The sequence below is a fragment of the Antechinus flavipes genome, chromosome 5 (assembly GCF_016432865.1).
Source record: "Antechinus flavipes isolate AdamAnt ecotype Samford, QLD, Australia chromosome 5, AdamAnt_v2, whole genome shotgun sequence".
Taxonomy (NCBI): Eukaryota; Metazoa; Chordata; class Mammalia; order Dasyuromorphia; family Dasyuridae; genus Antechinus; species Antechinus flavipes.
Genome location: NC_067402.1, coordinates 180055503 through 180071194, shown reverse-complemented (window position 1 = coordinate 180071194; position 15692 = coordinate 180055503). Strand labels below are relative to the sequence as shown.

Sequence of the window (15692 nt, the reverse complement as noted above, 5' to 3'; positions counted from 1 at the left end):
AAAAAAAAAATTCTTAATAGTACCTTCTTATTTCATCTTTCCATTTCAAGATGTAAAATATTTTTTATAAAAAGTAAATTATTATATGGCCAAATTCTCAAAGGGTTCATAGCTTTTTCTTTTGATTTGAGAAGTCATGGAAATTTTTTATGGATGTTCTTGACTATGTGTATGTTTAACAAGTAATATATTTCAGGAAAAAATGTCTATTTCCATGTTAAAACTGATAGCTTATTAGTTGAACTCATTTAATATTTTTCTTGTTCAATTTAAACATGTATTTGTTTAGATGTAATTTTATGTTTAGATATAATTTGCAGCTTTTGCATGTCATTTCTTGTACATTATACAATACATGTGGAAACTTGTATGAAAATGATAATGTACTCTAATTTTAGTAAAAAGTAAACTAGTCGTTTTCCTATTTTAAAAGAAATTGACCTTTTTATGACTCCTGTCCTGACTTTCTGTCCCTGTCCTTTTTCTGTTTGACTGGCATCTACTAGAATGAGATTCTTTCACATCATCTTCAAAAGAACACCCTATATTTGGATTATCAGGTGGGATTTCTGGAATTTTCTTGCTTGTTAGTACTTAAGACATTTTGAATATGCAGGGTATGTTTTAGAAGCATAAAAAAAGGACACCCTCAGATTTTAAGTGGTGTTTTAGAAAGGATTGGGTTCTCAGGGGCTGTTCTACTTTTAGAATTTTAGAATACTATTTTTAAAATAGAATAAGCATCCTAAAAGATGTTTCTAAATGGAACTTATTGAAAGGAATCTTTACTATATGAAATACATATGGAATATTTTTGAGGGGAGTGCCTTCTTTAATTTCTCCATTCCCAATTTAGTCTATTTTATAATGGGATATGTAGAATCATCACCACACCATCTCCCCTTCTTTACTTGAGCAAGTGATTTTGTATCAGCTTGTATTTAATCAAAACAAAGGCAATTGTAGAAATTAGGGAATGTCACAAGAAGGGTCTTCTCTGTAGTTTATTGGCAATATTCAAATTCATTATTAAGCACATTTTAATATTAAAGATGCCAAAGTATTTATAACATTTTAGTCTGTTTTCAGACATAAAATTTATTTGAGCATAATCTTTCAGGAAATGTGTCATTACAGTGTAAACTGAAAGTTGTGCTTATCTTATTTTTTTAATATCTTAAATTTTAAAATGCTTTATGAAAAGTAGTGAAGTATTTGTTAAAAAAAATATTAATGAAGAAAATTTAGAAAACTAAATTACATTGTTCCATTTGGAACAAAATAAGTTAGTTTATTTAATAAAAAATATTTTGTGCCACATGAAACAAAAAAGAGTATTTTATATCTAATAATTTTATTTGTGGTCATTAAAAATGCTAATTTTTGAATATTTACTCTGAGATTTTTATAGTAAAAGCTGTGTTTTACCAATCTAAATGGTCTAGAAAATAGTACTTCTGACATTTGTTACTAAAAATTGTCAATTTGGGGGTTGATGATCTTGAAATTTAACTATAGTTTCAGCATTCTAAAACATTATTGGTAAAAATATTAGCTAAGTAAAATGACCTAATGGGAAAATAAAAGCTTTGACTTAATATTCTACACAGAGAAAAAAATTATATTCAGAATAAATTCTGTTTTAAAATATCAATTAAACATGGAAAAAATTAGATGTTTTTTAAGACGATGATAGTAGTAGGGATATATACTTAAAAGTTACCTTGAGATCGTTTAAGTAGTAAGATAAACCTAGATCTCGAATCTTTTTCTTCACATTCTATATTTTCTCATTTACAAATCTCTGGCCTGGGCAAAATACATTGGTACTATCACCTCCCTCTTTCTAGCCATTGTGCGTCACTTGCCGTAGCCTATGATTGTATTACACTTTTTGGCAATCTTATCAGCTGATCATCCAATAGGAATCATTGAATATGCAGATCATAATACAAGACTTTCTCCCCAGATCGGTTTTTCATATGAACTGGTATCTACCCATGCTTTATGTCTTGACAGTAATATTGACTCACCATCTTATATTTATGAGGTTGATATGTAAGATTGTATTTTTTTCTCTAAAGTACCTTGTTAGGATTCAGATCATAGGGTGCCAAAAACATTTTGGATCCTTAATTTGTCACTGAAAATGTTAACCAGCTCTCAGCTTTGTCACCTGAAAATTTAATAAGCATGATATTTATGCATTCATCTAGTACATCGTTTAAAATGTTGAACATAACTGAGGATAGTTGCATAAGTACTCCATTGAAACTTTCCTTCAAGTTAATTTCAAATAGTAACAGTCTCTTTCTTGACAATCTCCTTTACTTCCAAGGCTTTAGTTATCTTTACATGAATATATATTTATATCTATAGGACCCTGCAGTTTTAGAATTTTAAAAACAGAAGTGGCCTTAGAGAGCTCTACAATCTAGTCTAATCTCTTTCCTCATTTTGCAGGAGAAAATGAGGCCAGGGAAGAGATGGGGATTTGCCTAAGGTCATACAAGCAAACCTGGGATCTAAACTTATTTCCTTTGCCTAAATTGCATTCATTATCTTTCCTTTATTTGTTTTATTTGATACCTTATTATAGAACACATTAATTTCTGAATATATGGTTCCTCTCTTCAGTGAGGCTTTCCTATTTTAACACAGATTTTGAAAGAAGTTTTTTAAATCTAATCAACATATTATATCTGACAATATATGAAGAATTCTCCCTTCTTAGTTTTCCACTTCTCTAGTGAAAAAAGTGAGGTACATTTTCTCGATTCTTCACTGGGTCCAAAGCTTGGTCATTGTAAGTAGACAGCAGTGACTTTCTTCCCATTTACATTGCTTAGGAAGCAAGGGAAAGGGAGTTTCCCCTACCTTCTGCTTACTTTGTATCATTTAAGTCTTTATATACTTCTCTAAATTTTTCACATATGTGTAGTTTTAGATATTTTTTTAACAATTTCTCAACAACAATTGTTGATGGACAATACTTTTTTTTCCTAACTCTTTGCTACCACAAAAGTTCTTCTTTACTAGATTGATATATATAAGGATATATATAATTGATATATAAAGGGGGTTTTGGTTTTGGTCTTTTTCTTCCTTGAATCCCATTCTTTTTTCATTAAACCTTGCAGCTATCCTACATCTCTGGTCACAGCTCCAATTCTTGCTACCTACTAGAAATTTCTACCTGGAGATATAATTGGCATCACAATTTAATTATATCTAAAACTTAGCACCATCTTTCCTTTAACAAAAAACAAACTTACCCCCCCCCAAACACTTTCCTCTTAGCCTTATCCATTTGTAATAATGACATCATTATCATATTTGACTTCACATTTTACTCTTAATTACTAATCTATATATTCTTGCTCTTTTTATTATGCTCCTTGGATCCTCTATTCTATTGTTAGTAAACTTTTCTTCATCTTAAACTTTACCCTCTAATATACCTTCTGCATTTTGCCTCTCAAAAAGATAAGGCTTCTCCCAAAATACACTGCATCTCTGGCTATCCCTTCTTATACAACATATATCTGTACCTGGTGCTCTTCTGCCAGTATGTTCATGTAACATGTGTAGTTATATTCCATCCTCCATGGCACCATTTTCAGGCTAACCATTTGAATGAATGAATAAATGTTGAAATGAAAAAGCATTTATTGTTTTGAGTGATGAAGTGGTCTTCAGTGTCAATCAAAAGTAATTAGCTTTTCTGTTTTTGACAGTTCCAGAAGAAACCTAGGTAAAGTTCCCTTGTCACTATAATATATCTTTTTGCCAGATCTGTGATGTTCACCATTCTCATCTATTTCCTCTTTCTGCTCATATGGTCTGTAGCATACTACAATGATTTAAAAACAAAACAAAAAAAAACTTTTTTTTTTCTCTTTATCTTTTTTTCTGAAAAACTCTCCATGATACTTTTTCCTTGTTCTTGGATTTCCTCACATGAGTATAGCTTCTTAGTAAACAATACTGCCCTTCCACCATTTCCACATCCTGTTTCTTTTGAAGACACAATGCCAATCCAGAGTCATTTTTCAGCCATAAGCTTATTCTTAGTAACAACAAGACCCATAAGGGCAATTTTGCTTCCTTGCATTAGGACTATTATGTTTGTTCCTGAAACTTAGAACATTGATGTAGGGACACTTACTACTGACTTTTTTTGGTTTTTACTACTGACTCCTTTTTTTCTTTTTAGCTTCTATGAATTTCTTGTTCTCTCAACTATAGTTCTTTTTTTGTGTGTGTTTTCATATAGTACCTATCCTTTTTGGTTTAAAGCCTTTTGATTTGATTTATAAGTCCATCTGTGTGTCTTTAAACATTTTGTTTACATATCCTTCCTCTGGCCAAGAATCTTTCAATCTTATATTGTGAACTGATTAAGAAAGATGAGCAGACCTATGCTTACATACAACCTTCTTAGTTAACCTCCCAAATTTTTTCCCCTTTTCATTGCTTGCCTTTTTGAAAAAAAAACTTGTACCCTTAAGGTCTTTATTGCCTAAGACATCATGACCATTAGAAATACTTTTTTAGATTCTTTCTACAAGTATCATTTATTCCCATATGATTCACCAGAACAAGGTGGCTGTCATCTTTTTTTTTTTTTTGCTGAGTCAGTTGGGGTTAAGTGACTTGACCAGAGTCACACAGCTAAGAAATGTTAAGTGTCTGAGATCAGATTTGAATTCAGGCCCTCCTGACTTCAGGGCTGGTGCTCTAGCCACTGTGCCACCTAGCTGCCCCCTGTTATCTTTTTCATAAGTCTAGAGGGTTTCTCTGTTATATCTTGGAAACTTACCCTAAGTCAATGGGTAAGCAACAACAGACCGTGAGATAGGGAAGGTATCTATCCAGCCATGTGAGACTTTCCCCCAACAGAAAGGGCAGATGAGAACAGTTTGTTCTATCAGCAGTGAAGGGATTGGAGCAGTGACTGTGGAGGATTTAGAGTTTCAAGCTTGGTCAGACATCAAAGACATAAAGGTCATTATTGATTCCCCAGGGTCATCACCAGTCTTGACTTTTGTCTTGCCACTGAATTTCAGTGACTCTGGAAGAGAGAGTGAGGCTGAAGATAGTGCAACTCTGCCTTACAGAGTTTACACAGAAGTCAGGATGTCATCCATGATGTCATAGATCCTTTTTGAAAACAAAGGACAAACAATAACTGGATGATCATTTAGTAATTTTTGTAGTTTTGCTATATATCATTCTTGGGAGGGCAAGCAGTTTCTTTCTCCTTTAGCTCTTACTCTATTTTTAAGACACAGTCGTATCAATGTTTGCCCTTTCATTTCTCCTCTATGTAACATACTTCCGTTATCACTTCTTCAGTCTGAGAAGGATTTTATTTATCCTGATTTCATTTATCTGTCAGTTTGTTTTAGTTAAAGTAATTAATATCTTCTTGGAAGTAGAATTATTTTTAAAGGAAATTAGCATTGGAAATTGTTTCTTTTCTAAGGAAAATTTAGAAGAGTATTAATTTCAATTAACTGACTTAAGTATTTATGGTATATCAATCTGATGTGAAAATATCAAACTGATATCAATATTTTTTCAATGTGTTTTATTTTATTAGATATTTCTCAATTACATGTAAAAAATTTTTGACATTCTTTTAAAATTTGAATTCCAGATTCTCTTACCTCCCTTCTACCTCATTCTCCTTGAGAGCATACATGTGAAGTCATACAAAACATATTTCTATATTAACTATGCTTTAAAAGAAAACACTAACCCAGACCCTTAAAAAAGGAAAAAATAGAAAAATTTTGAAAAAATGCTTCAGTCTGCATTCAGAGTACATCTGGCAGTGGATAGCATTTTTTGTCATGAATGCTTTGGAATTATCTTAATTGTCTTTATCAAAGTAACTAAGTCTTTCAAAGTCGATCATCCTTAGAAAAATTTTCATTTTTCTATACATTGTCCTTTTGGTTCTGTTCACTCTACTCTTTATCAATTCATATAACTCTTATCAGAGTTTCCTAAAACCATCTTGCTCATCATTTCTTATACCACAATTTGTTTAGCAGTTCTCCAGATTGATGGGCATCTTCTTAATTTCTAGTTCTTTGCCATCACAAAAAGAGATGCTATAAATATTTTTGTATAAACAGATCTTTTCCCTTTTTCTTTGAATTCTTAGGGATACAGATCTAATAGTGGTATTGCTAGATTAAAGCAAATGGATATCAATATTGAGGTTGGAGTTTTTTGTTTTTGTTTTAAGTTGGTTATATTATTGTCACAGTTATCGTAAAATTACTAGCATTCCTTTGTGGGCTAGAAGGTAGAAAAAGAAAACTTGATTTTTTGTACATAGAAAAGCTTTTGTCCCTCAAGTTTTGCCAGAAAAATTCTTAAATATATTGCATCAAGAAACCATGACTTTATTAATATGGTTCCTCCTTCCACCTGAAAAATAGTAAATAGTCTTTAAAATGCTGTCTTTAAAAACTTTCTAACCCTCTGTCCATTCTAATAGTGAGTCTTTTCAAATCTAGCCATTTTGCTCCTCAGACAACAGAAACAGAGCTTCCAGCATTTATTTTGTTCTACTTGAATGAATTGAATTCTACTTCTTCCTCCATGTAGAAACCAATAGAATATGCATTCTGCTTGTATAAGCCTTCCCTCCCAAAAAGGTCACTTATTTATTTCCAAGCTACATTTGGAGTAATCCAGAGTAATAATTATTTTTACAGCAGGCATATTCATAGGGAAAGATAATGATAAAACTAAATACATATTGATGTATAATTTTAACTTTAAAATAAGCCCATTTGTATATAAATAAGACTTGATCCCAATCATTTACCTTCTAGAAGCAAACACACATAGAAGATATTTTACCTATAAATCTAATAGTTGTTGACTTAAACCTTATAACTTAATTAAACTTTGAATTGGCAATGTAATCTCAAAATTCCTATGTTGTAAATCTATTGAATGAAACTTTTCATTAGTATTTAAAATGAAAGTAATTGATGGTTCATACTCCATTCAACAAAAATAAATTTTATTAACACTAAACATGGGCAACTATGCTAAACATAAAGCTGATTAAAAAGTAGCATTCTTTTTTAAGACTTGCATCTGAAGAATAAATAAAGCACAACATACTGCAGATTTTAGTTATGCATGTATATTTAGCCTTGAAATATATCTTACATTTTTAAACAAAAATACATTTATTATATAATATATTGAATCAAAATAGCAATAATGTATTATTCTAGACAATAAGGTATGCTGAGAAACATATTGTAGTTTATTAGAGACTGACTTTGCTATCTTTTCATTATAAATATTTGGAACATTTTAATAGCATGATACTAAGTTACTCAAAATTATTTTCCTTTTTAAGTTCATAGATGCTTTGATTTATAATTTACTGTTGATTGTACAAGTTTTATGAAATGTAATTACAATTATCAAGTTTATATTAGAAAATAATAGTTTTTAAATTATATTATTAGAAATTTCATGCCATTTGTTACTTAGATAAAATGCTTTTTTATCCTTATAATCTTTTAACACTTGGGTGTGACTTACTACACTGTTAGGAAGACATTCAAGTAGAGGCTATATTTACAGTGTCGTCTTTCAAATCTAGCCATGCTGTAAACTGATGTTTGCTGTATGCTCCTCCTGATTTGAAATAGATGAAAGAAAATGAACCTTTAATCACCATGGTTCACACTATGATTGAGAACTCGGCGCTAAGACCCCAACTGTACCAGCAAGTAAGGTCTTGGATAGTGAATGATACTGCTTTATCATCTGCAAAACTCCCTCAGTGACAGTTTTGGTTGTTCCCCAGATTTACTCATAACATTAATGTTTTTTTTTTCTTATTTTTTTTTTTTTTTGTTTGAAAAGCCACAAATCATCCATGCTTTATGAAATGCTGCGGGATTGTGAGCATGGCTTTGCTGAACGTTTTTGCTGTTGAATATGAAGTCTGTCTTTTCCCTAAAGTATTTTGTCTAACATATTTGACAAATCATGTGTATTACAGGTCTGTAGTAAAATTTTTAATGAATTTCCATTTGTCTCTATCAATGCAAAAACATTTCAGAAGTAATTTTAAGATGGGTTTTTCTAGATAGTTGGTTCTTAGTTTTAATCTATTTCTTAATGATTTTATTTTTTTAAAAAAGCCCACAACTTGTTGGGTTTTGTCTTATCTAGTTTTTAACTCTGAAGATTAAATCAAAATATTTTTAAATATGAAGAAGAAAATGTTATAAAATGTAGTAAAATTTTGAGTTAACTATTTCTGGTGGGAAAAAAAAAAATGTGGGGTTATTCTTTTCTCATGTTCCTGTTGTTCTCAGGTAATTCTCCAAATAGTTCTTTCCATTTGTCATATTTTTCACATACATAACATGCGTGTGTGCATGTGTATATATTTATGTATGTATCTCTTGGGAGTAGAAGACTTAGCCTTAGAAATATGGTTAATCACAGATCTACAAAAAAAAAGTATTCTACCAACTTATATTCAAATTTTGTTGTACATTGCATAATTTTTAAAGTAACCAGATTTTTAAAAAGTATATTAGGATATTTCTGGTAATAATTTACTTTAAATTACCTATTAAAAAATAGTCCTAATAATAACTTTTTAAAAGCGTTAAAAATAAAATAAAATATTAATCAATATTAAAAAGTGAAACTAATTTTTTTAAAAAACCTATAATTTCTACATTGAAATATAAAATTTCCAATTTAGTACAGTTATATATAATTCACAATAAAAATTAAAGCATTAAATATTAAAACAAGATTACTTTCAAAGCAAAGAAAATTTTTTTTATTCTTAGTGAGAAAGCTACCAATTTAAAAAAAACCTTTGTCATCTTCAAAAACTTGCACTATGAAAATATTAGTATTGAAAATATATTACATATATCCTTTATTTTTATATTTATATATATATATATTAGTATATATCCTTTCTATAGAAAAACTTGGGGGTTTTTCTGTTTCTGTGCACTTTAAATATAGGAGGGATTATTATTTGTTGTATTGGGATATGTGTTTCAGGGCAGGAGGAAAGAAGGGAGTAAGAGAAAGATTTGGAGGCAGGGAAGGTGTGTGTGTGTGTGTATAAAAATTCATAATATAAGAGCGTGTGTGTGTGTGTGTGTGTGTGTGTGTGTGTAAAAATTCGTAATATGAGCCAGATACAGATTTGATAAAGCAAAAATTATTTGAATCCTCATCAAGTCATATACTATAATATGATGCATAATATAATCTCTAGTATTATAGCTTAAATTCAGAAAGAACTATTAAAAAACATAAATTTATGTAAATGGGTAAACGGATATTTTTGAAGGGGAATAGGAAAAAATTATTACCTACTTAGTATTACAGGTACTTTAGAGACAAGGTAAAGACTAAATAGTTGATATCATTAGCCATACATAGCCAGTCTTACATTCTAGGAAAAGAAATCAGTCTTAATATTGTGTACCTCACAGACCAAAAAGAATTTAATATTAACACTGAGGAATTTTGAGAAATATAAGTATTATTTTAGTATATATTTCTCAAAGACTGAATTTGTGACCATTGAAATTTAACAATCCTCTTGAGGTCCGATTTTTGCTTTCTTTCCCCATAGCTCACCCTGAAAACTTATATTTATTTTTATTTGCTTTTCTGATAGTAGCTTACAATCTCACTCATAAGCATCCTAGATTTTCTTTTGGTAGTGCAAAACTTGTGATTTCATTAGTTTTGAGCTTGTTGGATACACAACTACCTCAACGAATGAAGATTTGCAACTTTTATAGTCTTACAATGTTGTCTAGGTTACTAAGAGAGTAACTCACTTGCCTTTGGTCACATAGCTAGTATATCAGAGCCAGGATTTGAGTCCAAGTATTCCTGAATCCAAAGCCTGCCCTCTATAGATCTACTATATCCATCTTCATCAGTATCATCAGATGTCAAACAGAATTTTAAAAAGAACTTTGGAAAAAAAAAAAAAAAGAAAGCTTTTTGTTTTCAAAACATGTGTATGGATAATTTTTCAATTGCAAAACCTTGTGTTCCAATTTTCCCTCCTCTTCCTCCACCCACTCCCCACGATGGCAAATAGTCCAATATATGTCAAACTTGGTAGAAATATATGAAGAACTTTTTTTTTTTAATTCTATGACATATTTTCTTCAAAATCACATTCCCAAGTGCTTAGTTCCTTGCTCTAACTAAGATCCCTTTATGTTTGCCTTCCTTTCTGTGCAATAAGAAAACTCAGATTACTCAGAATTAATTAAACAGGCAGTAATATTTTTCACTTATTATGTAATTTTCTCATTTGTGGCAAGGCTACATTTTAGTGTTATGAATTTTTTTTTTTAACTTTTTATTGATAGAACTCATGCCAGGGTAATTTTTACAGCATTATCCCTTGCACTCACTTCTGTTCCGATTTGTCCCCTCCCTCCCTTTACCCCCTCCCCTAGATGGCAAGCAGTCCTTTATATGTTAAATAGGTTACAGTATATCCTAGATACAGTATAGGTGTGCAGAACCGAACAGTTCTCTTGTTGCACAGGGAGAATTGGATTCAGAAGGTATAAATAACCCGAGAAGAAAAACAGAAATGAAAGCAGTTTATTATGAATTGGTTTTAATTCATTTAATTTAAATGACAGTTTTTATTAAAGATGTTTTCTAACCAAAATATGATTTCAAAACTATAATATACAATTATATATATATACAGAGATCCTTTAAAGTTTTTTCCTAAAAGTTTTCACTAAGCATGTTTTACTTCTGAAGGTTTTATCAGATTTTAGTAACTCAGAATTATACCTTAGATATAGTTAAACATTTGATATTTAAACTACCATCAAGCTTTTAGAATAAATGTTTTCTGCATTTTAGAGTTTTTCAAAATAAGTTAAAGGTAAGATGATTTTTAAAGTATATCCAGAAAGAGTGAATTTTATTTTAAAATAAAGATTACTTCATGATTTAATATAACTATACCTACCTTTAAATTATCACAAAATGCACTTGCAGATAATTCTTAAGTAATACCTCAAAAATGAAACACTTCAATTTTTAAAAATTATAGTGTTTAGAAATGTTTATAAATATACACATATGTGGATTTCTATGTGTATTTGTTTAGCTTCCCACTAATCCTTGAGTTTAAATAAAAGTAGTCTGACATTTCAAACATTACTAGGTTAAATGTCAGTATCAACTGATACTATGGTAGATGTCATATAAAGTTATATTAATTACATTGTGTTTATATAACATAAAATACTCTACATGTCATTATCCTGTTTGAACCTCACATTTGCTTTGTGGAAAAGTACTACAATTATTGTCCATTTTTCAAGTGTGGAAACATAAAAATTAAGAAGTGGTAGAACTGGTCTTCTAATTCCAAGTGCTCTTTTCATTACAATTCATTGTCTTTTATTATAATATTGACATACACACATGGTTTCGTGTGTGTGTGTGTGTGTAACTTTGTTATTTGTAGCAGAATTCAGTTGTGCTTCATAGTCAAAACATAATTCCACTAAGATGGGTAATTCAAAAAGATTAAGGAGATATTAAGCCATCCCTTCATAGACTATCACCTGTTCTTTTGTGTACTTACATATCAGTAGAAATCTTTAAAAAGTTACATTTGATAAGAAATGATATTTAGTTTTTTAAAAAATCCTGCTGGATATAAGGACTTTTTTGTGCAAAAGTACTATGGTGAGGGGCAGCTAGGTGGTTCAGTGGATAGAGTACCAGCTCTGAAGTCAGGAGTTCCTGAGTTCAAATCTGGTCTCAGACACAACACTTCCTATGTGTGTGACTCTGGACAAGTATATATATAGTAGTGAGAACCACTTAAAAATTAGCTAAGTGGAAAAAAATCTAAATGTGCAATTCCTTAAAATTAAGCTAATATGGCACTTGCACTATAATACAAAATATATAAAAGAATTTTAGACTCTACCTTCTGAATCTTAAAGATTACAAGGGAGAAGAGTCAATATTTTCTTTAAATTAAAATAATCCATTTCCTTCCTTATATTTCTGGCATATTTACAAAATAGATATTAGATTCATTTTACACGCAAAATTATACTAAAATATAAAGTACAACATTTATAAGTGTGTATACATAAAATGCATGTAAAATTTTTTTTCAACATGAAATCATTAAACCTGATTGAAATTATAGTTCTTTACTATGATTATGTTTTTCTTATTTTTTGAGATAGTACACATGCCTAAGAAACACAACTTTAAGATTATATTAACTTAAAAGGTCATGTGAAGATATTAAATTATTAATTTTACATATCTTTTCCTTTTTGAAGCAATCCATACTTGATAAATGTTTGTCCAATGAAATCAGAATCTGTCTTACCATAAATTGTTACTGGTCATGTAAATGATATAATGTGTTTTAATTGTTAACTACCAACTGAACACTTTCATTCTTGTATTTTTGAAGTTGTTTTTATGACAATAGTATTCTTCCTTATAGCTATCACAAGACGAGTATAGAGGTACATTGTACAAGTACAGATCTGAAGAGGTGGATATTGATGTAAGTATCATTATGACATTTATCACTGATGTTTTTGCCATATTTGTCATGCCAGAGCATTTTATGTAAGCACAGAAGGGCTTCCCCAGTAAAAAGAATTATTATAGATTGTTGAAAATTAGCCTTTTCACTATTTTCTTGTCTTAAATCTTTGCATGCCTGATTTAGGGACAATATTCAGAGATTTCCTCTTTACTAAGAGTATAATGCTTTATCAAATAACATTTTCAAATTGGGGAAAGAAAAAAATTGGAGATAATCCATTTTTCAGATTCCATTACTATTATAATCCCTTTTGGATCCCAAATTTAGACTGGTAATCCTCACCTCTAAGATCCCCAAATTGCTATTCTGTCTTTGCAATTTAGTTCTTACATATTTATTCCATAACTTTGTTCTAATCAAGCATCCTGAGAATAACAGAATAATATAGCTTATTTTAGAGATGATTAAATTTGAGCTGAGAGTCTTGGACAGAATATCTTGCCTAAGGTCACATCACTAATTAAGGGCAGAATTGAGAACGTAACATAAATCTGACTCCCAGTATTTTCTATCTCACCTTTTCTCTATTTAGTACTTCCAAATATATGTTTTATAAATTATCAGAGTTTCTTTGAGAGTTTTGTTAATATTTTCTATGGTAAATAGCAGAGTAATTAATTTTTACCTTTGCACCTTTACTTTATTTTAATAATTTTAAGTATAAGAAGTTAAGAATCTGACATATTTTTCTTTATTTGTGTTATGTCTAAGGTTGGGTTCTGAGACATCAGAGCAAATATATTTTGATACTTAAAATTTTTTCCCAGGAGCTTTAACTTGGATTTTCAAGTAATGTCAAAATTTCATTTTGACAAATTTATTTTGACAAAGTTTAAAGTGCCTTCTAACATTTTTCATATGATTATAGTGAAAAGAAAATATGAATAAATTAAAACTATGTTTTAAATTATAACCTAAGGCTAAAACTAATAAAATATGTGAACTAATGGCTAATTTCTGTAGCTCTTATTTTTATGTTAAAAATAATTCTGTGTTTAAAATTTTTCCTTAGGATTTATGAGGAATTAATGGGAATCAAATTCAAGTAGTGTTTTTATCGTAAGGATTGTATAAAATGCTCGATATTTTAAAACAAAAAAATTGATATTAACCACATTTAAATGAGTAATTATAGTGACAGGTGAATGTATACTTCATTATATTTGTATTTGCATAATTTGCATTTACCCTAATGTTATGTAATGAAGTGTAATTTAAAGTTACATATCCTAGTTGTTATTACAATTTTTGCTTAGCTTTTTGCCTCCATAGACTTTGTGGGGAAAATGTGTCTGGGTTATATATTAGAGGCAAAGTTGTACCTGTTTTTTTCATAAGATTAAGCATCTAGTGTTTAAATCACAATCCCATTGTACTTAAGGGCACTGATAAAGTTTGTAACTCGCTCACAGGCACACAGCTAATATGTGTGAGAAACAGAGCTTGAACCTAGATTTTCCCGATGCCAAAGTTGGCTTTATCCACTGAAATGTATATAGCCTCATCTTTGCAGACTATTCTTTTAATCCAAGCCACCTTTTACATTTGGTGTAGGGAACTTCCTGTGAGTAAACTTCCTCTATCAAAGCAGACATAACTGTTTTCAGCTTCTTATCTTAAAGAATTGCCTAAGATATTTCTCAATATATGTCAAAGGCAGTCTTGAGACCCAAATCTTTCTGACTGATGGCTTTCTGATACCTTGATATATCTGGGAAAATGTTGAAGTTTGAAGTATTTAATCTTTTTCCTGTGTTTTATTTTAATTACAGATCATGTTCATTTTAATCATTTAATTAAAAATTAAATGATTATTTTAAATTTATGTTGTCTGCTTTTAAAGCCAAAATGGAAAATATTGAAAAGTATTATTAACCATAGAAATTTTCTTTTATTTACCTAGGCCAAATTAAGCAGATTATGTGAACAAGATAAAGCGGTACATGCATTGGAAGAGAAACTTCAGCAGCTTCACAAGGAGAAAGTAGGGCGATTATGTTTATTACCTAAAATTGATGTTATTTTATTTTATTTTTATCAGGACAATAACTGAAGTAAAATATATATATTTATATTTATATATATTCAGTAATTCAGAACATTAAAAGTAGTTCTTTTTATTATACTAGTACATGCTTGAGCAAGCTTTGCTATCAGCCAGCCAAGAAATAGAGATGAATGCAGATAATCCAGCAGCCATTCAGAATGTAGTTTTGCAAAGGGACGATTTACAGAATGGACTACTTAGCACATGCCGAGAATTGTCTCGAGCTACAGCGGTAAGTAGGTTTTTTTTTTCTTGTAAAAATCATTGAGGTTTTGGTTTTTCTTATTTTTTTTTTTACTTCCAATTGAAATATTCATTCTTTCACATAAGAAACAAATATTAAATTGCATGACATTAATAAACATTATCTTGGAACAATTAAGAATAAATTTTAAATCTTAAAATCAATAATGTATTTTTTTTTGGCAAAATAATTACCAAAAAATAAGCACATAGACTTTGAAAATAACATTTTAACAGGAATATATTATGTGGCACATTCCCCAGCACAATTAAATAATAGTAGATTTTGATGTGATTCCATTGCTAACTAATTCTAACTAAAATAAGCATATTAAGCACAACTTGTACATTACCACTTTACAATTATGAAGAAAAAATTTCATAGTTTAACTTAATTATTTATTGTCTGGAAGCTTCTAATAATTTTTCTAAATTATCATGGAAAAGTAATAAAATCAGAGTTCTTGACTGAGCCCCAAACTTAACAGCATCAAATCTTGAGAGTATATTTACATGTAACTGCCATATTCTTTAGACCTTAAACATATTGCTCAGGAAACTTGGTCTTGTTTCCTGAGCACATTTATTAATTAATCTAATAATCAGTTAAAGTGGTCTTTGTTGTATTCAGTACTCTTGACCACCTTTTCCTCTTCTACAGTACTTCTAACAGAAATAGAGAAGTGTAAAGCAAGGCCAGGAATAGAGTTAAAAATGAGTTTCAGATACTAATGTGAC

The 15692-nt window shown here is 29.9% G+C and overlaps 1 protein-coding gene across 32 annotated transcripts in view; it reads left to right on the top strand.

The window, feature by feature from the left end:
* PLEKHA5 (pleckstrin homology domain containing A5) overlaps positions 1 to 15692 on the top strand; it is a 188782-nt gene that overhangs the window by 133608 nt on the left and 39482 nt on the right. For 13 of the 32 annotated variants that reach the window (XM_051961343.1, XM_051961348.1, XM_051961350.1 and 10 more), the window contains 5 exons: positions 507 to 560; positions 7695 to 7775; positions 12557 to 12619; positions 14568 to 14648; positions 14794 to 14943. In XM_051961343.1, coding sequence (XP_051817303.1) covers positions 507 to 560; positions 7695 to 7775; positions 12557 to 12619; positions 14568 to 14648; positions 14794 to 14943 — 429 coding nt within the window. Of the gene's footprint in view, positions 1 to 506; positions 561 to 7645; positions 7776 to 12556; positions 12620 to 14567; positions 14649 to 14793; positions 14944 to 15692 lie in introns of those variants that run through there. The other 19 variants (XM_051961354.1, XM_051961358.1, XM_051961362.1 and 16 more) reach the window with 3 other exon arrangements.